Raw genomic sequence first — 26,058 nt, 5'->3', positions numbered from 1 at the left:
GCCACTTTCTAAATAATAAGTAATAAAAACAAGATGGCAAAGTCAAGTGCAGGAAAACCCATTTCGTTCTGCCGTGTATTCTCATCCACCTCAACTCTCCCATTTGGAAACTACTGAGGGATCAAAGGCATTTAAAACCGATATTCCGTGTCGACTGCTGAACAGGATATAAGAAAACAGCATTTGGGCGTTCTGTTTTTAATTATTCTCCAGAACTTTTAAGAAGTGCAGATGTATAAGACATTCTGATTCTACATGGTCATTTATTTAGGGCAAAATCTTTACTCTCTATTTTACACGTATTGAAAGTAATTTTTGTATTGAAAGTAAGACTAAAAATAATTTTTAAATGGCAGTATATCGGCTCTAAAACCCGGAGGGAAATCTTAGGTTCTAGTTACGTAATGATATTCTCCTAATTTGCCAAACGTATAAAATTTCATAGCTAAAAAGAAGTACTTCGGGATCAGAGAACACCGATTCCAATTCAGTGATATCAATATAGATAGCAAGCTAAATTACCAGTAAATTAAACCCAGTGCCAGACGAGTTGTACTATAAAAATAAATTGTCAGGGAAACGCAAATCAAAACAACCACAATGAGATACCACCTCACGCCGATTAGGATGGCCACTGTCAAGAAAAGCAGAACGTGACAGAGGCTGGTGAGCACGTGGAGTAACTGGAACCCTTATGCACTGCTAGTGGGAAGGTAAAACGGGGCAGCTGCTGTGAAAACCAGTTTGGCGGACCCTCAGAAAATGAAAGATGGAACTGCCATTCGACCCAGCAGTTCCACTTCTGGGGACAGGGCCAAAAGACGTGAAAGCAGCGACTCGAACAGATATCTGCACACCATGTTCACAGCAGCATTATTCACAACAGTTATTGTGAAAAGTGAAAACAACCCAAATGTCCATTGACGGATGATGGAAAAACAAAATGTGGCCTATACAAACAATGGAATATCATTCAGCCTTCAAAAGGAAATTCTGACACATACCAGAGCATGGATGAACCTGGAGGACATTTGGCTCAGTGAAGTAAACCAGTCACAAAGGACAAATATTGTGATTCTAGTTGTTTGAGGTACTTAGTCAAACTCAAGGGCAATAGAAAGGTATCTGCCCGGGGCTAGGGGAAGAGGGCACAGGGAGTTGGTGTTTAATGGGGACAGTTTGATTTGCAAGACAAAGTGAGTTCTGAAGACAGACGGTGGTGATGGCTGCACAGTATGGATGTACCACAGCCATGGAACCGTGCACCGAAAAATGGTTAAGACGGTAATTTTGTTACGTGCGTTTTACTACAATAAAAACTGGAAGACAAATGAATATGGTGCTGTCGGGGAACACTAATCATTTTTAAAGTAATGATAAATGATAATCAGAATTGATATCTAAATGATATAAATGATAACCAGAACTGCCTCCCAGAACGGAAAACGTTCATTAATGGAAAACCAGGCCAGTGATCCGTAGCGTGCTTAATAACAAGGTGCCAGCGTTCCCTTCTTAGTGTTGACAGACACGCCGCATCCATGTAAGATGTTCACATTAGGGAAACCGGGTACAGGGGACACGAGAACTGTCTGTACCACCTCTGCAGGATTTCTCTAAATCTAACGTTACTACAAGATAAGTTTGTTTTTAAATGAGTTTTTAAAAGCAAGCAACAGCTAAAAAAAAACGAGGTAGAATTAATTCCTATATAGAAGACAAAGACAACATAAGTATACTAGGAAAATTGACAAAGCAAGCAGCAACATGTGAATGCCTACAAGACGGCTGCAGATGTGAAATTTTTATTTTTATTGCACTGTTCAGTGTGGCCTCGCTATTGGCTCATCATCCACTAATTGCAAAAAAGGCAGGCTGTTGGATTTAATATTGCAGCATTATTTCCTTAATGATTCTGGGTGCATTTTTCCCCTTAGATCACAAATGTTGCTTCTCGTGGATACAGTGTGAGCTTCCTTCTGCCAATTCATGATGTTTTATCTCTGATGAGTTGGTTTTAAGTTTGCGAGCATCCTGCTTCAAGTCAGTAGTGAGCCCAGTTTTGAGCTCAGTGGCCTCCTACGCAGTACGACCCAGACCAGGCAGGAGCCAGCGCCCCCCGTTTTCTAGCTGTAACATGGGTGCACTGGATATAAATTTACTTGGGGGCACGTAGGCTCCTGCACAAACGTGGCGGGTCACCTTAGCCACCAGAAGCCCGGGTTCCATGTGCTGTAGTCATTAAGAGAAAGGGTCACAAAACACTTCAGTAACCAAGTGGTGGGAAGTGACTGGCGAAAACGTCTTGCTTCGTTACGAGTCTAATTAAATCCTACGCTCAGAACAAAGTGAAAACAGCTTTCCTCGGAAAGATGGCTTGAAACAACTAAGTTTTATTCCCCGGCCCAGCTTTTGTTACTATGTAAAAACTGAAACTTGTGACTTGTAGCAGAGTAGAAGACACAGTCGCTGTTAAGTACTCTGCAGGAGGGAGGCGCGACTTGGGGTGTCGTCTCTCCCTGCCTTGCAGTCCGGGGGCCGAGTACCTAGGGCCTTACGGCTGCAGGTGCCAGGGGCTGGGACTCAGGGGCACAGCTTTTCTTTTCTCTGCAACCCGAGGTCTAATGGTTGGCTCGCTTTCGAGCCAACTAATAGTCCTCCTTAATTTCTCCAGCACGACCTTAACTTGATATGAAGCACTCATACAAGGAATGGTGGCAGCCTTATTGTACTCTGGGCAGGGGATAAAACATTTCACTTAGGAGGAAAAAGCCATCGACACTCAGTAAGCAACACTGCCACCTAGTGGATTGGGGACACACCACCAAGACTTCCAAGACCAGGTGAGAATTGTGAGCTGATTTTACTGGTTTAAATTTTCACCATAAAATGTCACTTTTGAGACGCTGGTCTTCAGAGAATCTCAGATTTTGGGAAGTATATGTATCTCTGAAATGCATAAATGAGCTTTCTCTGCTCTTTTGGGTAAAGAGCGAGTCTTGGTTTGGGGGAGGTTGTTTGGATTTTAACAGACCATCAATTCTCAATTTCGGAGTTATGAAACGTGGGGCGACCCGCCTCCCTGAGCGTCCGTCACTCTCGCACCTTGTCTGACAGTCTAAATAGCAACCCCTGCTCACGCTGGATGGTTTACAAAGAAGCAAAACTCGGCTGCACAAGAATTACATCGAGGTCACGCATTTCCTCCTGTGGTTACAATCGAGGGTGCCAAGTATTCACACTCCACTTGAATTCCTGGAAAAAAGCATCAGAATGCGCCAGTAACAGTTTTGCATAAATCTCTGCATAACCCGATTCTTAGGACTGCACAGTAACGGAAGATTCTGGCGTGAGGATGTGGGCACGCCATCCTTAGCAATTCTTCTCAAGGCTTTAATTCTTCTTTCTACCTGGGTGTTGCAGGAGGTGTGCTGACTTGACTTCTGTGAGCATACAAATGAGACTATTTAGTGAAACACCTGGCTGAAAAAATAAACTTATCCATGTAACATATTGTTAATAACCGCAATCTCAAATCGGCATCTCTGTCGTGACTGAGATTTCAGATTCTGGGTTAAGTGCTCTGCTCCTTGGAGGACCCACAGTGGTTATGGACCTTGCTGATGGTTCTGGATCTCACCGCGAGATTCCTGGCTGTATGGTTGGAGGCACTCGCGGATTGTAGAATGCATGGGCCGACACAGTCCTCATCAGACCAGAATCTTGGCAAATAATGAACTCAGTTACGGATTTCGGGGAGAACCACGTTCCGAGAAAGAGGTATACACGTGTAGAGCGAGACGCTGAATTAAAACACTTGGCGGTTGCATTTTTTTTTCCGGTAGACAAAACCGAATGTTTCGATCCTGAGAACCTGAGACTGTCCAGGTAAACAACATTCTGCGTGGAGGACTTGCGCGACCGAGCCGTTCCCCAGAGGAGCCTGCACTGGGCAGTGGGGTGCTCCCTGACGCCCTGTGGCCGGTCTCGACCCGCTGGGTGTTCACCACGACTGCGGTGACCAGGCCTCGTGAAGCCGGTGGCCTTCGCCGCACATGGCGCTGCTACCTGGGCATCCTGAGGCCAAAGCGACGAGAGACGCTAGGGGGGCCTTACAGTAACTCAGACGCGATGCCAAGGTCATCTCCAAAAAAGTTTATTAGCATGATTAAAAACATTTTCTTGAATAATGACAGAAAGAATTTCTAAACATGAAAGGGTATCAGTGGCTATGCCTTATAACCAATGTTTGCAACTGAATGACGGACACCTTTACTGCCAGTCTCTGTTTTACTAAAAACGATCCCTGTTTATGGGCTCCGCGTGAAGTCGTGACTATTGCTTTGACTGGGAGCGAGTCCCCACTGCAATTAAGTATAAAAATATCTTCCGTAATTGGAGTGAGACCTGCATTACTGAGTAAGAGTTGATAAAAATCCTCAAAGAGCTGGGTTTTGTTTTTTAAAAACATTCCTTTTACACACTACAAAGCAATCATTAGTATTTTGGCTTTTTAACTCCCTACGTGGCATTTGGAGCGGCAGTCCCCAGAGGCCCTCGCGTCGCGTGCGGGAGAATGCAGACCCTCTTTGGGCGCACTCGGGGGCTGTGAGGACACGGCCTCGGCGGCCCGGGCTCAGACTGGTTTGAGGACAAAGACGGCGTCATCCAGGACGTAGTAGTCATTGTACATGTCCCCTTCACACAGGTACGGCAGTCTGGTGAAAGCTTCGATGACGAAACCAGCTTTTCTGAAAACTTCAGGCAGACTGTTCACTTGTTCTTCCCAATTCTGTCCCTTGATTTCCAGGATTTCTGATGGCTTCTCCCACTTGCCACCTACTAAAACAAATGAAAACATTAAGTTAAATTCTTGAACAAACGAGTTAACCACAGAGGGAAGGGGAGGGACGAGCCTTGAGCCGGGGGCTTCGGGGACTCATTCATTGCCCAGGGACCCCGAGGCAGGTGGACAGAGGTGAGGGACAGCCTGGGAAGGGCTAGAGCAGGCGCCCAGGCCCACAAGGCAGTGACATCAGAGCAGAAAGGTGACCCCAAGCCACAGCATCGTCTTCTCTGACAATTTCGGACACCATCTGCCCTCGGGCCGACGGGGTGTAATGGTTCTTGGGTTTGGGAAACTGCTCACTAAATACTGGGACACTGAGCAGGGGAGTGACACGCGACATTTGAAAGAGGGTTTTGGAGAAATGCAGGAAGTTACCACCGATGCATAAACCGGTGCGACGCATTAATTAGAGAGGTTTATTAGGCTGAAAATGAACTGGATTAATGAATGAAAACAGATAATTAGTGAGTTTTTCAAGGGGAGTTGATTGACTCCCTAACTTTTCAGAACAATTTCATAAAAGTTAAGCTTTGGGACCAGAGGCAGAATCCTGAAATGGATGAGTCAACCTAGTATTTCTTGGACCTATGAGCATCAGAGGCTGGAGGGGGGGTGGTCTTCCCGTTCACATGCGCACACACAGAGACATGAGCACACTGAGATACTGGCTCACATAAACCCGGGGCACACGTAAACTTGGGGCACACATAAACTTGGGGTACATGTAAATTTGGGGTACACATAAATTTAGACACTATGATGATGTATTAAAATTACTAAATTCAGATTGGGAGTAATTTTCCGCAAATGAGAAAACATATAATTGACAGGTGCCAAGTACAGACACAGTAGGGGAAAGACAGATGTTCCATGCTTTTCGGGGCCCAGCACCCGAACCCCCTCCTGGAGCCCTGGTGGCAGGCAAAGCCCGGGGGACAGCCTCCCTGCTTCGGCTGCAGCTAAGGCACCTGAACACCACCTGCGCTCAGACCCGCTTGCCCGAGACCCGGGGTGAAGAGCTTGTGGCCCAGAGGGGTGAAAACTGGGGGGGCCCTCTCTGGGGGCGGAGCAGTGGCGCTGAGGCCAAGAGGCCAGGGCAGCAGGAGCTGTACCAGGGAGAGGGTGAGGCCCATGCAGAGGTGTCTCGCGCTTGGTGGGGGCAGTGTGCGCCTCAGCTCGGTCTGACGGCGTGATTTGGGGCATCTTGCTTGGCTGTAGCCCCAGACACGGTTCTCCAGGCCCCCAGCGACTCTGTGAGCTAGCCCCTAATCCTCTCAATAAACCCCCCATTGCTTACGTCAGCTGGGGCAGTTCCTGCTGCTTTTAAGGGAGCCTCTTGAGAGGGGCGAGTGCCAGCTGTGGGGGCTGGGACAACAGGTCCCACACGTTGTCTCATGGCACTTTAAGAGGGGGTCACACAAAACTGGGCACAGCTAGTCAATGGCACACAGCTTACTTCTTCGTTGTGCCAGAGGCAGTTACTGTTCGCTCCTTTCTCTTGTCCCCATGTGAAGGCACCGCCTTCTGCTTCCTAGTTTCCAGCAGTGACTGGCCCGGCACCAGGCACATGGGAGGTGCCCGGGACAGCAAGGGTGGCTCCAGAAACTTAAAATACAGCTGCCCACCGAACAGCACTCCGACCTGCGCTACGTGAAAACCAAACCTCGTCCAGGTCAGGTAACGCTGCGAGGGTTTGTGAAATCTAAATAATAACAATTACCATACGGACGTTGAGAAATGTACTCTGGGCTAAAATCTCAACTTCAAGTGAGGCAACTGGGTTACAATGTTTACGCAATTTCAAAAAGTTCCCGATTATGGTTCCTTAATAAGACTTCCTCTCTTCAGTTCTTCCGTTCCAAAACGAGAGAAGAAAAAAGCCAGGGGCCACCACACACACACGCGCACACACACACATGCACACGCACACGCGCGCGCGCACTCGGAAATGGAGGCCATGGATGCAGGCAAGATCACTCTCGGTCTGGAACTCGGTCTGATTCTGTTTTATGTCGGTAAGGTTCTTTTGTTTTCTCCTGTTTTATTTAAATTGTGTTTTTGTTTTTGTTTTTTGCTTTCTGCATTTATATTTTAAATCCCTCCAGATTACTTTTTAATGTATAACATTATAGAAATTGTCTAAGGTGCTGAGTTTCCTTTTCCCCCAGAGAAACGGGTAATGAAAGATTAGCTGAGAAAGTTTCATGTTAACGCTGAAACGCCCTTCGCTGCTACGCTGCGTTGGGGGGGCGAGCGCCCCACCAGGGGTTGAAAACACCCTTCGAAGCGGTGCCAGCGACAGTCTCCTGCAGACAAACGCAACATCTGCTGAATATTTTCAAAGAACAATGTTTCTGAAAAGCTGAACTTCTGTAAATTAAAAAGCACTTATCAAAAAGGAAAAAAATAAAACACTGCCATGGCTCCCTTCCACAAAGAATATACTTATTTTTTAAATTGTGCCGACATCAGTTTTCACCCATGAAAGAGAAAGCGTTTCCTACATCCTAGTTCTAATAAACCTGATAATCTCAAACCTGCCCACAAAGTTTGGGTCACAAGGCAGGGAAGGGGGCAAAAGCTCTTACAGTGAATTTTCTCATCTGTAAAAAAATAAGTCAAAGTGTTAACAGTGATTTCTGCGGAGCAAAAGGACTCTGCGTGATTTCTTGCTACGACTTTCATAATACTTATTTTTTCTAATGAGTATATATTACTTTTGTAAACTTTTAACTGGTGTTATTTTAAAGAAGGGTCCTGATCTTTTAAAGCTATGTCCAGAAGAGCGTGCAGACAGGTAGTCTGGGACCCGCCCTAAAATGACAAGGAAGTGAAGGAGCCGGTGAGGGGACAGGAACGGAGAGGGGCCGCAGCTGGCGGCATTGGAGCTGGCTCACCGCGCTGGCTCCTGAGTGGGAAATGGTCCATAAGAGGCTTTTGTGAACTGTCAAAAATTCGCTTTCCATTCATTTTTCAGTTTGTTTTTTAAAAACAGTTAAGTGATCTTTTTTTATGCTTTCCATCGATGAGATAAACTTTCAATCTTTCGGAGGGTACTGTGTTTAAAAAAAAAAACAAACCCTACAGAGTGTGAGAGTTCCTAAAAGAAAAATTTCACAGGAGCAGGTTGTGGTGTGACATGTTCTCCAAACTTCCTTTTTTTGCTGAGCTGTTGTTTAACTGGCTTAGGGGAGAAACAGACGCTTCCTCCCAAGTCCAAACCCACAGAAAGCAGGCAGTCGGGGGGGCGGCTCCCCCTGGGCCAACCAGGCGGAAGTGGGAAGTAGGAGGGGGCGCCAACCTCCAAGGCTGCAAACACGGGCTCTACCCTGGGGTGCCAACCTCCAAGGACAGGTTAAAGGTCGGCCGCCCTTTTAGGAACCGCATCGGGCCGATGAGGGAACAGACGCACAGAACACAGGGCTGGGGATCCCCACTCAAGTCTGTGTCCTTTGTCACAAAGCTGTTCGTCGAAGAAGATAAAAGCTGCGGGCACCCCAAGGCGGTGACAAAGTGGCAGGGAGAAATGGCATCTGCTCGGCCGGGCTGGGCCAGCTCGCTGGGCCTCTGCTCAGTAACGGAGCCCGGGCTGCGCGTCCCCAGGTGTGCGTGCGCCTTTCACAATGTTTCCACGGGACAACTGTGAAGTGCCAGGAATTCCCAGCAACTCTGAGCCCCTAGGCGAAACCCAACCCCGACAGCTGAGCTGAGCCCAAGGGGCTGCCACCCTCCCCCGCCCCGAGCCCACCCCGGCGGCCAGGTGTGGCTGAGGGAACGGCCGGAAGCGTCGGGGCAGCCCGCCAGGCGGGGTCGGGACCCGGACCTATGGGTCCAGTGCTGTGGCCGCCTGTGCTCGCGAGGCTGGTCCCCCAGTCGCTCTCCGGGGCGGTCCCCGTAACAGCAGGTTACATGGGCGAGCACGGGGTTACGGAGTGCGGAGCACTGGCGTCATACTTCCGGAGGGGGTGCTGGCTGGTGGCGCGGGGGGCGGGGGGTAGGGGAGCGAGAAGCCGGCTCTCATGCGTCTCTCCCCCGACAGGTGCGGCAGGCAACTGCACGGTCTCTGTGTCGCAGCCGCCCGTCCTGGAGGTGGACTACACGCAGGGGGCCGTGACCGTGCCCTGCTCCTTCTCCACCACGGGGTGTCCCTCCCAGCCGCCCACCAGCCTGTGGTTCCGCCTCGGCGCTCAGCAGCTGGAGAGCCTCTGCTCGGACGGGTGCCAGAGCGAGGCGGACAAGTTCACGGTGAGGACGGATCTGGCACACAGCCAGGTCTCCCTCACAGTCAACAGGGTGACGGCCAATGACAGCGCCATCTACATCTGTGGGATAGCTGTAACCAGTTCGAAGGCGCCGCAGGCCAAACGGGCTGGAGAAGGGACGGTGCTGGTGGTGAGAGGTCCGTGGGCCCCGGCGTCCCCAACACGGCGCCCTGACCGTGACGCGCACAGTGACAGAGAACGGTGCCAGCTCGCTGCCCCAGCACCCCCTGTGAGCCCCCTCCTCAGCCTCCTCGGCCAGGGCCACGCCCGGGGCCGGCTCCCTGCCATGCCCAGGCGTCACGTGTGCCCAGGCGTCACGCGTGCGGGGCCAACCGTGCACTCCTCCTGTCCACTACGGGGAGCGGTGTGTCACGTGGAGGCCGAAGGGGGGCATGTGGCACTGTTGGCACTCTCCAGAGCGAGCCAGTACCATACCATCCAGAACAAAGTGGTGGAGGGGCATTGGGGTCAATAAATTGGACCCAGAAAAAAACATGCATTATCGAGAATAAACACGAATTTGGGGAGAAGCTATGGGGGTTGGGGCGGGGATCCCTGACCCCACCACTGCATGGACAGGAGAGAGAGAGATCGGTGTGACTCTGGCTTCTTGAGATTTGTGAAAACTCAAGACAATTTCCTCATTCAGGTGAGGACAGTGAACCTAGCTAAGTCCTATAAATTGAAGAATTTCAGAAAAAAAGCGTCACATGGTTCTGGGGTCAGGAGAGCGGGCAGTAAGGCCTTGGCCTCTTCGTCTCCTCCCTTAAGGACTGCTGGGATCGGTAAAACGAGGCCTCAAGCCGGGCCAGCCCAGCAGCCCTCCCGGCAGGACCTGGGGCCGAGCGCTGCCCTCGCGACCCCCGCTCGTGATTCCTGGGGTGTGCTACGGCTTGGCCGTCCATTCCCATGAGCCCTTAGTTTACTCTCGCCTGTCAGGATAAACTGTAAACGAGCTAACGCACAGCGCATTTTGACTGGCACCCGCCTTACAGCAAGTGCTCAGTCAATACCCGTGAGCCGCAGATACTAAAACAAGCACGCGACAACCGCCGGGCTACAATGTGGCCCTGACGAACACACGGGAAAACAGCTTCACTCCGCAGCAGGCTCTCAGAGACCGCTGTCCATCATTTCTACCAAAAACGATGTTAAGTGCCCTTGAACAAACTGTTTTGAACTGTTCCCCTAACTTAAAGTAACGCTTTATATAAACAGTGATCCTTAGCATCATGACAAGTAATTGAAGTTTTTTTCAATTAATTTTAAAAACGAGTGACCTTTCCAGTGTGATACATCTAAAGAACTGATGAGCTGGCTTTAACGATGTCATACACGTGGGTGTGTTCTAGATCAGGAGACCCCGAATGACTTTTAGGCAAGCAGCCCAGCTGGGCGTGACCCCTTTCCGCCTCTAGCCCCTGGCTTCAGCCACGCCCTGCAGGTAGGCGCAGTGACAGTGACCGTGGCGTTTCTGTTTTGGTGCAAATGAAGGGACGAGGGTTCTCGGCAAGGAAGTGCGGTGGCTCCTGACCGCCCTCACGTCGCTGCTCTCCATCTACCTCGTCGGGCTGGTGGTGGTCTTCTCGGTCCTCTCTGCGGTAAGTGGGACTTCCGTGCAGGGCATGTCCCCATGGTCTTGCGCATCAGCAGAAGGAAATAACCACCAGCTCCCAGCACGCGAGCCTGGGCAACAGCTCCCGCCCAGCGAGCATGCTCCTGCGCATAGGCAGATGTCTGCAGCAGACGGCATGCATTTTCATCCCTAGGATCATTAGCCAGTGTACGCAATTTACAGGGTTACCTCTTTAAAACCCATAAGATGGGAATGAGGGTCCCTCTTTATAAGCATCTTAATATGCCATCTTCCCGCAACGGGTGAGTACCATTATCTATGAAAGGTTTAAGAATGAGCAGAAAGGGGTTAGCAAAGAGATTAGAAACTGCCCTAAAATATTTTTTAAATGCCTACAATTTTTGAGAAAGAATATCTCCCGGCTGCTCTGTGCTATAAGAGGGGGTCTGGTGTATGTGTTTATATCGGGATTACTGAATTTAAATCCAGTAATCAACAGCAGTTTTGTTGTTATTTTATTAATTTCATAAAAGCATCTCAGAAGTGACATGAAAATTGAAAATTATTAACTTACTATATATCACTTAAATATTAAGTTAACTCGACTTTCCTTTTTGTCTTGACAGTCAAAACCTAACACTCGAAGAAACAAAGAAACAGAAGATTCACAAAAGGTACAGATCAATGCTTATAAAACATCTTTATACTGTAGCTACTTATAACTATTTCGAATCCAAAACATTTAAGAAACAGGGAGAGAGCATCATGTAACTTTGAACCACAGCTACTGTTTCCTATTGTTGAGAAACTCGACAATCTCAAGTGGTAAACTGTGATTTAAACCTCATAGTTCTCAGCCATAAATTCCGCCGTTAGCAGGAGGGGTGGCTGTGCCGAGGTGGGTGGGGAGGGGGCGGCAGGGTTAGCTTCTGGGACTGGCGGTAAAGAGGGCAAAGGCTCTGCTGACGTGCGGCGATCGGCACTTCTCACCCTGAGAGCGACCCTTTTTCTCACTTGTGTGTACAGAAGATGAGCGCTCGGCGTATATTCCAGGAAATTGCTCAAGAACTATACAGTAAGAGACACGCGGGAAGAAGCCAACAACACGTAAGTGTTAAAATAGCAAGAAGATTTCACGCAGACATAAAGCACGTTTGACTAAACACCAAAGCTACCGACAAGCCGTCAGCGGTCACGGCTTCCTTAGCAGAGTCTGGAAGAGGCCTCACGCGTGACGCCCTTCGAAAGAACCTGGTTTGATAAGTCCGTAACGAAGGACGTCTGATACAACACTAAAGAGACTGGGCTGGCATCTTAGTGACACGGGCTCTTTCAGAAGCACGCTGGGTTCAGGCGATGCTTTCAGTATAGACAAGGATGCTTTTGTGGGTTAAAAGCTGCTTTGTCCAGCATCCTGCACGCAGTAGCAGGCACTTAGGAGACGTTGCAAACACTTACGGATCAGATTATAGAGCAAGCATTACTTGTTGCTAATAAGGCAGATAAATGCACATTAGAAAGGATGCAGCTGGGAGGGGTGGGGGTGCCACACCTATGTGGCCCACAGCATGGTCTGAGGGCTCTTCGCAGCCCTGTGCAGATGAGATGTGGCTTTCGAGCCAAGAGAGCAGATATTCGGTTTCCATGACACGCGGCCAGGCCGCTCAGATCTGAATTAAAATGTGTACGAAATACGAAACTTCCGTGCTGCTAAGGTATTTTCCACTTAAACGGCAGTTGAGAGGCAAATGCAACAAGCTTCTGATAAAAGGAGTTTTTTCAAAGCCAACTTTTAAAAGGGATTTTCACCCAGGAGAGGGTATCCTCTAAGCAGTCATCCGCCCTTCGAAGCACAGGCAGACACACGCACAGAGGCCGCTCTGAATGATGACAGACGCCTCCAGTCTCTTCCGAGCGCGGCCGAGGCGGGTTTTCAGCGAGGGGGCAAAGGTCCGTGGCCCGAGGACGGGCCGCGAGGAAGCACTGTGCCGTGCTCTGACGTGGCAGCTGGACGAGGAAGCTGATTTCCCGTCCTCAAGCCCCACTCCAGATACGGGAAAGCGGTCACCCGACCTTTCAGATTACTGGCGGACTCGGGCCCCAGAACGAGGTGATGGCACTTGGCACGGTGTCTGCAGGTGGCGCCACTGGCCCCATGACCCTAAATATGGCTGTTGTTGACTTTTGCAGGAAAAGGACAACACTTACGAAAACAGAAGCGCACGTTGCAACTACGAAGGACCGTAGGGGCGCTTCTGCCCTCTGCTCCGTCGCCGAGGGCCTGGCAGCGGCGGCAGCGTCCATGGACGCTCACCCATCAGCTTTCAATGACACAGTCACAGGTGGACGGAAAGACGGCCGTGCCCGCGGACGGGGACACGGCGGCCAACAGTTACCGGAACACCGAAGCCCGACAAAAGACACCTGGAAACCGCTTTTCTAATGTGCTACAAGAATCCTAAGCAGTCTTACGTTTTCAGAACCTGCCGCGTTTACAGCACTCACCCTGTATTTGTTGCATTTGACATGCGAGCTGTGTGACGGCTGTCATCCTGCAGACGGGAGGCCGCACCGAGCGCCTCAGCATCGGGCTGTGCAAGTGATGGGCCCATTAGGCCAACTTGGGAAGGACAGAGGGAGGAAGGAACGCACCAAAAGCTAAGCTAGAAAAAGTCATTTTGCAAAGTGCCTCGGAGCAAAAATGACACCCTGTGGCATCGCCAGGGCCAATGGCGGAATGCAATTTTCTGCCAGGGCGTGCAAAGTGACTTACATCCTGCTACCAATGAACAAGAGCATCAAATGAGAGCAGAGTAAGAATGCAGTAGCCGAAACAGAAAATTCGAAGCAGAGGCCAGAAAAAACGGCAGAACAAATAAGCCACAGCCGACGCTAGAGGTCAGTGTCACGCCCAGAGCCGCAGGGCGGGGAGTGACCCCGTACCAGACAGTGCCTTTGCAATGCTGATTTCTCGCCAGCTCGGGAGGAGAGCGGGCGGGCGAGGGGCACAGCACGGGCAGCAGGACCAGCTCGCTGAGCACGCAGGTCACGCTGTGCTGGGGAAGCTGCTTTGCTGTCCAAGCCCATGGAAAGTGCCCGAGTGTGCGCCCGTTAGTAAACGTGGATTACAGCCTATTTTATTTCTCTAAAGTGTTTCTTTTAAAATGGTATGAAATGAAGTATATTCTTAGCTTTAAAACCCAGACAGGATTTTTAAATATTTTAAGATCTCTCTGAAAGTGTTCTGTACTGATGGCTTAAATCCTTGATCTCCGAGGAGCACGTAAACGCATCTTATTTGTGTGTGTGAGTGCGTGTGTGTGCGTGCGCATGGTGTACTGTGGGGGGGTTTGTGCGCACATGGTGTACTGTGGGGGGGTGCAGTGTATGTGTGTGCATTCACGTTGGTATACACGCATATATGTGTGTATCTTAGATAATGAAACAGAAATTAAACAATTTAAAAGTAAAAAGTAAGATACGGTTGACCTTGAACAGCATGAGGGGTTGGGGTGCCAACTCCCTCTCCCGCCGTGTAGTCAGAAATCCACATACACACTACGACCGCCCTGGAACAGAACCACTAAGAGCCCACGCTGACCGAAGCCTTGCTGACCACAGAAGCAGCCCATGTCACACATTCTATGTTCTGCATGTTATATACTGGATTCTCACAGAAAACTAGAGAAAAGAAACTGTTATTAAGAAAACCACAAGGAAGGAAAAAGACGCTTAATGGTCTTTAAGTGGGAAACTCTGGGTCTAAGGGGACCCAGGCAGTTCGAGCCGTGCTGTTCGAGGGTCAGTAGTTAGGAATGCTAGTATTCTCTTCTGATATCCCCAACCAGACTGTCTCGTGTCCTCTCTGGGATACGCGCCCCACTCCGAGACCGCCGGCGTGGATAAACGAATGGGTGAGAGCAAGCGCGAACACCACCCAGGCGGACGAGGTGCGTGCGGGGTTAGACCATTTCCCTCCCTCTTCTAGGAGTCATTACATTACTTCCAGGGCTGCAAATTCACTGTTCTTTGCGTAACTAATTGGCAGATCAAATCCCTCAGATAAACTAGTAAATCATGGAGAATATGCCCTCCCCACTGCCAGCCACGGCTGTGTTTCAAAGATTGATTTTTACGCTGAAATTTGGAATACGCTTTCCCAAAGAAAGTAGTGCCACCCCCACGGGTCCCCCGTGAAGTGCCCACTGCACGTGTCTCTCGTCTTCACGTTCACGCATCCAGCAGCCCTGTCTGTCGAGCGTCCTCTTCTGCACGGCCCAGGGCCTCCAGACGCCACCCCTGGTCACGCGGCACTCGTCCTTCCCAGCCCCGCCCTGTCCACTCTCTCGGGCTTCTGCACGTGCTGTCTGTCCCCTCTGACCGGTATTCATCTGGAACTTCGTGAAGCACGCCCACTCGCCTGCGCTGGCCCGCACGCCCCCTCCTCAGACTGTTGACTCTCTAATGGTATTAGTTTTCCTGCTACTTGGGCATCCAGAATTTTCGCCGAGAAGAATTCAGCGTTGGCTGTGTTTAGGTTTGAGTTTCCCACGACAGTGAAGAGACAGGAACAGTGAGAACCGGAGGAGTGACGGAGTGTGGCTCTGGTGTGTACGCGCTGACCCTCTCGACAAGACGCAGCACAGGACGCTCAGGGCAGGCCGTCGCTGTCCCTCTGCCGTGCAGGACTTGAGAGACTCGGAAGCCTCGGCTAACAGGCACAGAGCTGAGTCTGTGGAGCCGCGTCACGTAAAACGATGCGGAACGCAGACCCTGCGCCCAGGTTCACATGCAGGACGAAGACGTGAAATTATGGTTATTACCGTTAAGAGTTTCACAGGCAGATGTGAAGGACACCGACAAATACCTCAAGCTGAACTGTGAGCAATGATCAGTAAAGCCACAGGTCAAAACGAAACAACAGAACAGGATGATGAAATAAATCCAACACGTATCGAACCCCAGGGCTGAGACACACAGGCTGGGGCTGCATCCTGCACGTCAGATGAGTCAGCCTCACCACAAACCTCAAGGTGAGCATCGGCCCTGTTTTTACAGATGAAACGCCGGGCTTTATGAGAGGCCCAGCAGCGAGGGCTGACCCCCGGCTCACAGGCTGGCCCTCAAAGCCCAACCTCCTTCCACGAGACGCCCCTAAGCGCTACTTGTTCTCAGGCAGATGCGCGCTGTGAGGCTGCAGTGTCTCACTTAGCAGAACGAGAGAGATACCTGCCAACGGCCACCTCGCGAGAAGCGCAGGGCCACGCTGCTGTCACAGCAGTAACCTACTAACCTTTCAGGGAACACGCTATTTAAACAAGGGGTCCCAGACCCCTGGGCTGTGGACCAGCCCTAGTACCAGTCCCGTGGCCTGCTGGGAACCAGGCCACACAGCAGGAGTTGAGCAGCGAGCAAGCGAAGCTTCATCTGCGTTCGCAGCCGCTCCCCAGTGCCAGCATCACCGCCCCAGCCCCGCCTCAGACCATCAGGCACTAGATTCTCATAGGAGCCCTGGACCCCGGTGACAGAAAGGCTGGGGACCGCTGAGTTAAACTCTTCCAGAGCATTAAAAAAAACTGCCAAATTATTTTTCACAAAGGCAGCAGAGCATTGACACCAAAACATGACACAGATAACATCCTCCAAATAAAAGATCAGCTACAGACCAACTATCACTCATCGATAATATTAATGCTGACATTTTTATTCAGAATTTTTGTAAATACGATCTAGTGGTGTGTAACAAGGCTATCCTGCCTACGCCCAGAACTGCAAGGGTGGCTACATAGTAGAAAAGTATTATTAATTTAATAAGTCAAAGGAGAAAAAAAAAACAGGATGACTACCTCCATAGCTGTTGAAAACGCTGGTGAAAAATTCAACAGATTCCTAGTTTTTTGAGCTCTTAATAAACCAGGAGCAAAAAAGTATACAGTCTACAACCACAATCTCAACCTTAAAGAAATTCACATTTAAAGTAGAAATGTTTTCATTAAAGTCAAAAACAAGATAAAAATAGCCACCATTTTTTATTAACATTTTCTGGAATTAACTATCAGTTCACTTGGACCAAAAAAAAAAAGTCTAAAACTGAAAAGGAAGTAGCAAAACCAGTTACTGCAGATGCCGTAACTGTGTATCGAGAAAAGGCAAGAGAATCCATGGAAAAATTATTGGAAAATGAGATTTCAATAAGGTAAAAGATTACAAAATTGACAGACACAAAAACGTCAATTGCTGGTGTACACGATCTTCAACGGAAGAGCTGCTCGGACCACTCGGATGAACCTGGAGGGCGTTGGGCCAGGTGAGTAAGCCAGCCACAGACAAGCACTGTCACCTCCTGTGGCATGGAGACGAGTCCACTCGCAGAGCCAGGCAGCAGAAGGGCTGCAGGCGGCTGGGTGTGGGGGAGGCAGGAAGGTGTGAGCCAGGCTTCCAGTTACAAGGCGGTGGCCCAGCCACAGCTCGCGGCATTGCATGCGCACGGGAGGTCTGCCAAGAGCTCTCATCACACACATAGTAGCAGCGGTGTAAGGTGACGATGCCCACGAACCTGACAGTGGTAACCACGCGCAGTGTGCACACACTAAATCGTCACGCGGCACACCTTAAACACGTGCGGTTTTTATTTGGCAATTACACCTCAATAAAGCTGGGGAAAATATTTAAAAATTCTAAGAATGATAGAAGAACAATTTCTGCTTACAATCTCTCTCCTTCTCTCTCTCTCTCTCTCACACACACACACACCATTAGAATAAACCTAACAAACACTGTCCTTTGTGAAGAAAATGCTATGTTACTAAACCATAACTGACTAAACTGGAACACGCATCTTATTATTAACCACGAAGGCTCAACGCTCCCTAAATTAATCTGGAGGTTCAACGCAGGGGAACTGGACAAGCTAGTTCTGAAGTCGATCTGCTAAATAAGCCAAGGGAAGTGTGGAAAGGACCGGACTGAGGGGGGCCGAGCACTGTGATATTAAGGTGCATGATGAGCCGCAGTGATCAAAACCGTCTGGTTCTGGCACACACGAGACAAAAGCGAACACATTCAGCTCTTACCGTAAAGGTGGCGTTTCAAACACTGAGCAAAAGATGACGCTCCGATAATGGTGTTAGGACAGCAGGCTGGCAGCCCCACCCCTGGAAATGTGTCATACGGATCACCCTCAGCCTCACGTCCTTCAGGCCTGTTCTGTCACCCTCTCAGAGAGCCCCGTCCCTGAGCACCCTCTTTGAAATGACAGCGCCCAAACCCAGCCCCCTTTCCAGAACCTCCTTTTAAGCGCTCCAGGACACCTGTTGCCAGCAACCTACCCCCAGCACACAGGTGCCAGCAAGTCCTTTCCACACAGGGGAGGCGGCTCCGTGGCCAGGGGACTCAGCAGCCACCTGCCCCCTGCCCCGCACCACCGTCGCCACTGCAAGCTCGGCCCCTAGGGCCACTCGCTCAGGGCCGGAGGCGCACTCGGCAGCAGGGGCGTAAGACAGAGACGGAGAAGGGGACATGTGTCTGTCCAGTCTCTTTCCCACCTTCCCCTGTCCAAAGAACTCTCCGCTTTGCCTACCATCCGCACGACTCTAAACCGCTGGGTAAACGTTACGACAAGCATGGGGTCTGAGCAGACCGAGACCCGGGGGACAATGGCCACGAGAAGAAACGGAGGTGTGTCGGTGGCAACGCGAACCCTCAGCCCGACGTGATCACGCCTTACGATGCAGCTTTTCACAGACGTCTGTGACCGCGATGCTTACAAAATATTAACGGGGTACTTAAAAACGTCTGGAAGTTCTTAGGGTTTTTGAACCCCAGTGTGAGCTAGGCAGTGAATAAAAACTAAGGCTTTTTAAATATTAACATGTCTTATTTATACCGTAAATAAATTTTATGCAAAGAATGGGCTTAAAGTCATAAGTTGCAGCATGACCTGAAATGCAAACCGCATAAGCTACAACTATGAACTCATGTGACTACATCCAGGAGACAGAGTAAATACGAAGCAAGAGGAAGTCAAAGCACGTCTGGTGATACAGCCTTCCTTCAACGCCGCTGAAGAGCAAGGCCGTGCAATCAAAACATCAAAGCCAAAAACGAACGTTACATGAAGAATGACACATGCTGGAACCCAGATGGTCTTCCAAAGGGAAAAACAGGTAACAGCATTTATCATTTTTAGCATCTGGGACAAGAGATGGAAAATACAAAACAGCTATGACACTCGGCATGGACGTACAGGTGGATTAAAAGGCACCTTTTACTGCTGGAGTCAGCCTTTAAACTAATGAATAAATAAACGGTGTGAGCGCCACCGAAAAGCAGAAAACAGACCGTTTCAGGCTTTGATCCCGAGCAGGCGAACCCGGTGGGCCACCGTCAGCCCTGAGAAGGGTCGCTAGAGGTCTTTAACACCCACCGAGGACAGACGCTCACCAAGGTGGTGTTTCCCGTGGCAGAGCCCCATCCTTCTCCACTCCGGGCTGTGGTAAGAGGCGCAGGCACTGGTACCGGCCCACACCCTTATGGCTAAGAGGCAACCTGAGCGCACTTACCGTTTTCCACGTAGGGGTGAAAGGGCAAGACCAGGGCGAGGATGACTCTGCCTCGCGTTGGCTCCAAGACACTTCTGATGTCCTTTAACAAAGTCAGGGGCTGGTCACAGCGGTCCAGCAAATTCAGACAGCTGATGACATCATACTGGAACCCTGTATTCTGCCATTCGTTTATACCAAGCACTCTGAAAAAATCAGAAAGAACTGGGTTGATACAAACGCCCTTAAAGACAGCTTAAAAAATAACCGAGAAGCCAGTGAAGGCTCTAACTTCACCTTGTAAATCAAAGTAAACTCAAAATCTTCATTTATATTTGCAGAAAGAAAAGGGTCACGCAAGAAAAAAATTGCAACCATATTTCTTTAAATTTTGCATTTCATCTACTTCCAAATCTCAAGACATATAAAAATTTCTGTACAGGAACTAATTATATGTTTAATAAGCATGACAATATGGTGATAAAAATGATTATAAATCCGGAGCACCAAATTCTCCAACATCGGTTAATGAACAAAGGGTCGGTCCTACTTTCTACGCTCACTGGCATTTAATCATAAAATATATCGCATGTTCATGTTTTCTATTCCTATGGTGCCTCCTATTTTTAAGAATGGCTGGGGGTGGTTTAAGATCATTTTCACGTACATCCTGTCCTTTTGAGCACATCTCTGTTCCCAGGGCAGAGATACTATTTCACACTCCAGAATCTTCCTATCTGAATATGTTATAGAAGATAAAGCATAGGACATCCTATTAACTGTGTAAGTTTGTGAAAAGCACACTTAACAAACGACACTCGGCCTTTAATGTCACTCGCTCTCTCTCACACACACGCACACGCACGTGCGTGCACACACACAAAACAACAAGCACGGGGGAAGATGCAGAGAAAACGGAAACCTTGCGCCTGGCTGACGGAATGTGAAATGGCGCAGCTGCTTCGGAAAGCCGTCTGGCAATTCCCCAAAAAATTAAACATGGAATTACCGTACGATCCAGCAATTCCGCTTCTGGGTATATACCCCAAAGAAGTGACAGCAGGGACTCAAACAGGTCGCTGTACTGTGTGTTCGCAGCAGTGTTATTCCCAACAGCTAAAGGGTGGACGCTGCCCGGCGTCCGCTGACAGATGATGGATGAACAGATGTGGACTACACGGCTGATGGGCTGTCATTCAGCCTTGAAAAGGCAGGAGACTGACTCACGCTGCGGCATGGGTGAACGCTGAAGACGCTACGTTAAGTGAAGTACACCAGTCACCACGGAGCGAGTGCCGTGGGACTCCCCCTTTTTGAGGTCCCGAGGAGCCAGAGTCCCAGGGACACAGAGTTGAGGAGTGGGTGCCCGGGGCTGGGCCACGGAGGGACGGGGAGCTAGTGGCCAAGGGTCCGGAGTTTCAGGGGGGACGAGGAAAAGGTCTGGAGATGGACGGTGATGGTCACATAACCTGTGAATGTGCTTCACGACGCTGAACCGTACACTTAAAAGTGGTTAAAGTGGTAACTTCTATGTCATGTATTTCTACGATTAAAGAAATTAATTAAAAGCATTTCGAGAACGCCAGATTCCAACGAGGGCACAAGTCCCCGCCTCGGATTTCTCCTTCCCACGTTACGTCTCACCTGCTCTTTTCCTCCCAACAGCCCCGATCCCTTTAGTCCAGAAAAATACTGCCAAGGGAAGACGGTTTCTCTCGCAATTTCCATTTACTTGTAACGTGAAAAGGTTTTAAATTTTCTTTAAATACTATGCTCTCAAGAAGAAACAGCTCTAACCCCAGCAAATGCACCCCGACCACTCTCCAAAGTATACCTGTACTTCTTCTTCTGAAGCTGCCATATCATAGTTTCAGACAGCTCTGTGGCATAAATTTCTTCAAAATGAGGGCTCATGATTTTTGTGACTTCTCCATCTCCAGCACCTAAATCAAGAAGTCTATGGGTTTTCCAGTCCGGATTAATTTTAAGCAGTCTCTGAAACTGATCTGGTGAAAACACAAACATTGAGCCTCTTCCTAGCAACCTAGAGAAAAAAAAGGACAAAAATGGAAGTCTGTACAAGGCAGGCACGGCCCCCCACGCACAGAGCGACCGTGGGGGCTCAGCGCCAGCAGCTTTTTGAACTTGTTTATTTTACACGATTCTGTGATTAAAACGCATATTATCTTTTATGTGATTAAAAAGCAAAGTTAGTCAAATTAAGAAAATCCATCCAGATAGTATCGTTTGTCTTTGAGATCGCACATAATACCCCTCCAAAGTGGGCGGGGCCAAGGGAGGAATGGAAGGTGGAAAGGGACCGAGATGAGCAGGGAAGAGAGGAAATGAGTAAGAAATTAAAAGACGGATGCGAAGCATTTACGTCTCACAGGAAGGAACGACGGAAGGGGCGACAGGAAATGTGCACCTGGTCACGGAGGGGGCAGGCGGCAGGCACAGACCACAGCACCAGCCAACACTAAGCAGAAAAACCAAATCGGAGGACGAAAGCCTTTCTGAAACTAAACGATGGGTAAGAAAAAAATAGTTTTCGCATGAGAGACACTAGAGACGAGGGAAAAGACACCAGCGAATGTGCGACACCAGCAAATTTGCACTCGGAAGGCAGAGCAGATTCGCGTGTGTCGGTCTAGACGTCATGCGATTGGCTGGGTCCTATTATTTCTAAAGATCCTAAAAAGCACTCAGAACCAGCGATGTCACTGAAAACTGGACGGAGAGGAGTTAGGCTGGGGGATCGGAGACTCTTGGAAAAGAGGCTGCAGATCAAACCAAGTCCATGGAGGCGGCCCCGGGGAGCACATGCAGGCCAGTCGGACGCGGCGCTCCAGCTGCAAACTCTCGTGTCCCCGGGGGGGCGGGGGGCGGTCACACATCCCTCGGTGAAGTGGACGCAGACAGCTTGGCGAGGAAGCGGGGTGGCCCAGCCGCTGAGAGGCCTGCTGGGCAGCCAGAAGCCGCTCCCCCCACACCCCGGAGGCTGAGTGGAAGCCAGCCTAGGAAACCAGGTCACTCGGTCCTGGACGCAGCCACCGGGCACGGTCTCCTTGTCACATAGGGCCGGAGAGACGTGCGCCCTGGCACTCTTGGTAACGCTGGCTTCAGGAGAAAATCCAAATTCTGGAGCGCACGTGAGCAAGTCCCCAGCCCCTGCTAAGGCCACAGGGGCGTTTCCGTGAATCTGGGACCGCAGTTACAGTGGCTCTTCTGCCCACAGAAATACTAAACGCTGGGGCGGGGCAGACCTCAGAGACCAGCGAGGACTTGCCCACGACCCTGCTCCCCGCAGAAACCCGCATCTTGGGCAGACAGAGGTTTCCCTCCCCAGCTGCGCCCCGTCCAGCAGAGCAACAGGCTAAGTGGGCAGACCCAAGGGAAGGGGCTGAACCTACTGGACAGCGTCCAGAACTTCACGCAGGAGCCAGTCAGGCCGAGGCAGGGACGGAGGTCATGGGCAGCCCAGCTTGGGGACCCTGCTGGTAATGTCGGCGCGGGCTTGCCACAAGACCAAAGTCAGTTGTGACATGGTTCTCTAGCTTCAGTTTTCCCAGTTACAAATTAACAGGCTTCCCCGGCCAGCTCTCTGGGATGTACGAACTTTGCCGTAACAATCACAAAGTGCTAGGGGTCACCCGAGGCCAAGCATCAAAAGGCCTCAGGGGAGAAGCGCTGTCCTAGTTCTGAAGACCATGAGCAGCAGAGGCTCCATGAAGTGATCAGAACTGTCCAAAATAAACCAAAGTCCACTGAGCACAGTGTTTCTCAGCCAAGGCCAGCTTTGTCCTCTAGGGGTCACTGGGAGAAGGGGGGAGAATTTGGGGTGGTCACAGTGGCTTAGTGGACAAGACCAGAAGAGTCAGACTTCCCGCACTGTGGGTGGCGGTCCCCACAAGGCAGAACGAATCCCACTGGACACGCCGAGACGCTGCCTGGCTCAGCCCGGGGGGTCCGGCTGGTCGCCCCACGCAGGTGGGTGGCCCCCTCCCTGGCCTCGACTCCCCAGACTCCCCACCGTGAGTGACAGCCGTGGGATTTTTTTTTTAAGTTTCAGATAACCATCCTAGGTTCTCTGGCCACCGCCTAAATTCTCTCTGGATTTAGAGTCCACAGAGCAGGTGCGCCCCCTTATAAATATCTTCCTTATAAAATACACTGAGACGGCTCGAGCCCCGCCTGCTTGGCCTTCCCCTTTCCAAGCAAAGGAAGTCTGATAAGCATCTTACTGGCTTTATTCAAGAAGGTGCCATAGTAACTGCTTCTGTAGGAAACACCCACCCGTGATAACCCAGCACCGCCTCGAGTGGGAAGTACCACTGGGCTCAGCTGACTCTCAGGGCACGGGGCAAGTTTTGTTTCTGTTTTGGGGGCGAGAGAGGATGAAGGGTGAAAAAGGAAACCGGAAGTGCTGAGGATAAGGGAGGCCAGAGGGCCGTTTTGACTGTGCTGCGTCTCCGGCCAAACTGGAATCCCACGCGGGGGGTCCCAGGGCCTGGGCTCAGGGCGCGACAACACCCACATTATATGCACAACGCTAAATGTAAGGACAGCGAGGGGATCCCATCTTTCGTCCCTTTCGAAAGGTTAAAAATTAGAGCTACAGTGACTTGTCTGCTTTCCAATGAAAAAATAAATGGAATAGAACAGAAGTTCAGTGCAGCCAATTTTAGGAACAAAATGTCAGACCGAGTAGTATAAACTCAGCTACCAACAGAAAAATAACTGTCTGCTAAAGCCACCTTAAGGCAATTTCACAAAAACAATGAAGAAAGTCAAGAAATCTTGAGAAATGGCTCGCAGTGCCTGAAAACATCTTGAAGGACCAGACAATACACTGGGATGCAGACACTCAGCACGAGCCGGCTCCAAGCCCCAGGGGAAAGTCGCGGCCCGACCATGGTCGTCAGGGGCCTGCGGGCGTCTCACGCGAGCCCTGCTGCTGTTCTCTGGTGCTCGGGACTCTTGGGCCTTGGGGTGTTGCAAAGTGTGGCCAAGGAATGATGAGACATAACCCAGAGTTTTTCCCGTGGACGTGAAGGAGGAAGCCACGCCAAGGGCAGAGGCGGCCAAGGCAAGTTCACCGATGCTGGCGACAGACACGGGCCCTCCATTGGCAACGAGCCGCCCGTGCTGACAGGGCCCGCTATCCACGCTCCTCACTACTCAGCAGCATCCCCGGGAGCCGGCTGGGACCGCAGACCCAGGCCCCGCCCAGCCCTGCGGACTCAGAACCCGCATGTCAGCCAGACCCCCAGGATCCCGTGCACATAAAAGCCGGGGCGCACTGCCCTCACTGACCCCCACCACAGAAACGCAGGCAACGAGGCTGCTCATCACGGGACGGCAGAGGCTGCGGCCAGCAGAGGGCTGTCGCTGCAGGGTGGTCACCCCTGGAATGAGACCTCTTTCCTTTTTCCTTTTCTTTTTGTAAAGGAAAAACATCCGAGATGCACTTACCCATTGATAGATGTTCTAGACATGAACAGGCTAAACACGGAGGACACAAAGGAGTGATACAGCTGGATGAAGAGCCAGCCCGACTTCTCGATGCTGTTGTTTAAGAAGATCTGGGTCCCCTGATCGAGGTGACTCTGAACGAACACGGCCTGCAGGGACTCGCAGAGCTTCTCTCTGTTGCACACGTACCACTGAAAGGGAAGACGAGAGGTGAGAACGCACAGCTGCCCGTTACCTAAGAAGTCCAGGAACACACTCAGAAGCCCGAGCTAGACCCGGATGCCAGCACAGTGATCTGCAGGCACTTCTGGGGACAGCCTCGCCTCTGACTCCCGTGACCTAGGAAGGATAAAATGCTTCCTCGTGGGTAAGTTCTCCTTCGCTTCTCATGCCACTCAGGGTAGGGACGGAGCGCGGGGGAGGGGGAGGCCACTGGGGTCACTAGGCAGCAGGGCTAGGCCGCAGTCCAGGTCTTCCGACCCCGGCCCAAGCCCCGGGCCCGAGATCTGAGACCTTTCCTTCACTGAGATGCAACATAAGAAGGTCATGACCGGCACTGTCAACCTTGTTTTTCAGGTAAGAAAACAGTCACATAATGCAATGATTTCACTCAACGCCACCAAACAATCAACGTAGAGTAAGAGCAAGTTTCGACCCCTAGCGACCAGATCCTGCCTTTCCTCCTGCAGGCTCCACGCAGGCCTGTACAATAGGGAGGGACACTTGACCAGGTCACATGCCGTCCTCACAGACAGGGCAAAATGTGCTTGACAGTAAGAAGTTACCTGAGGTCACACTGAGATTAACGAGAAGACAGACGCCAGCCTAAGAACCAGATTTCCGGGACTAGGCTCTAAGTAGAATATACTTTTTAGAACAAAACGTAAACCCCTACTGTGCATGAATTTAATGTTTGCCGTCTGCACTTAGAGCAGGTGTCCCAGAAAAGGGGGAAGTCGCCTGCGAGGGCGTTGGCTGGGTCGGGCCCACATTCGAGGTCCCGCTCTGCGTTTCTGTGTGGGCTCAGGCCAGGCACTTGGCCTGTACCTCTCCTCGGCCACCTGTGGACTGAGGCACCAGTGCAACCTGCTCTGGTGGGTGCTGAAGAGTGGAACGTGGCAGCATGAGCGGATGCTCGGTGCAGACCAGACACCGAGAGCGGGCGGACGATGGCGAGTCAGCTCCGCAAACACAGCCTGATCAATGACAGTGAGCCCGACGGACACCGTGAGGACCACCTCGGCAGGCGGGTCACTGGCAATCCGTGGTCTAAGAAACCATCCACATGCCCCGGTAAGGAGCCCCGTGGAGCTTGCTTCCCCTGACAAACGCGACCGTTTGTCAGCGGTAGGGTCC

The 26,058-nt window shown here is 50.7% G+C and overlaps 2 protein-coding genes across 3 annotated transcripts; one reads left to right on the top strand and one right to left on the bottom strand.

Moving 5' to 3' along the window:
* Nucleotides 1-4,140: 4,140 nt before the first annotated feature.
* On the bottom strand, nt 4,141-25,827 carry METTL9 (methyltransferase like 9). Its single transcript, XM_025047282.1, has 5 exons — nt 25,750-25,827; nt 24,703-24,971; nt 21,062-21,271; nt 19,249-19,433; nt 4,141-4,839 (listed from the first exon to the last, which is right to left on the bottom strand). The coding sequence occupies exons 1-5, from the start codon at nt 25,825-25,827 to the stop codon at nt 4,637-4,639; spliced, it is 945 nt and encodes a 314-aa protein (XP_024903050.1). The 3' UTR covers nt 4,141-4,636.
* IGSF6 (immunoglobulin superfamily member 6) lies at nt 5,076-14,032 on the top strand. Of its 2 annotated transcripts, XM_006912526.3 has the most exons (6): nt 5,076-6,864; nt 8,889-9,248; nt 10,606-10,712; nt 11,314-11,361; nt 11,714-11,794; nt 12,878-14,032. In XM_006912526.3, the coding sequence occupies exons 1-6, from the start codon at nt 6,636-6,638 to the stop codon at nt 12,932-12,934; spliced, it is 882 nt and encodes a 293-aa protein (XP_006912588.2). In that variant the 5' UTR covers nt 5,076-6,635; the 3' UTR covers nt 12,935-14,032. The 2 variants fall into 2 exon arrangements, with proteins under 2 accessions (XP_006912588.2, XP_024903056.1); XM_025047288.1 differs by lacking the exons at nt 11,314-11,361; nt 11,714-11,794; nt 12,878-14,032 and having other exon boundaries at nt 8,889-10,878.
* Nucleotides 25,828-26,058: the final 231 nt, after the last annotated feature.

Source organism: Pteropus alecto, unplaced genomic scaffold (genome assembly GCF_000325575.1).
Source record: "Pteropus alecto unplaced genomic scaffold, ASM32557v1 scaffold15, whole genome shotgun sequence".
NCBI classification, from domain to species: Eukaryota; Metazoa; Chordata; class Mammalia; order Chiroptera; family Pteropodidae; genus Pteropus; species Pteropus alecto.
The sequence above is the reverse complement of the archived record's forward strand: the minus strand, read 5'-3'. Positions and strand labels throughout refer to the sequence as shown.

What these genes read in the sequence shown, in the direction of transcription:
- IGSF6 (XM_025047288.1), top strand. Translation starts at nt 6,636, where the DNA reads ATGTTTACGCAATTTCAAAAAGTTCCCGATTATGGTTCCTTAATAAGA. An exon ending in TCTGATTCTGTTTTATGTCG is followed by an intron (nt 6,865 to 8,888) that starts GTAAGGTTCTTT and finishes CTCCCCCGACAG; the next exon opens with GTGCGGCAGGCAACTGCACG.
- METTL9 (XM_025047282.1), bottom strand. Translation starts at nt 25,827, where the DNA reads ATGCTGCCACGTTCCACTCTTCAGCACCCACCAGAGCAGGTTGCACTG. An exon ending in TCTAGAACATCTATCAATGG is followed by an intron (nt 21,272 to 24,702) that starts GTAAGTGCATCT and finishes TTTTTTCTCTAG; the next exon opens with GTTGCTAGGAAGAGGCTCAA. An exon ending in TCACCCCTACGTGGAAAACG is followed by an intron (nt 4,840 to 19,248) that starts GTAAGTGCGCTC and finishes TTGTTTTAGTAG; the next exon opens with GTGGCAAGTGGGAGAAGCCA.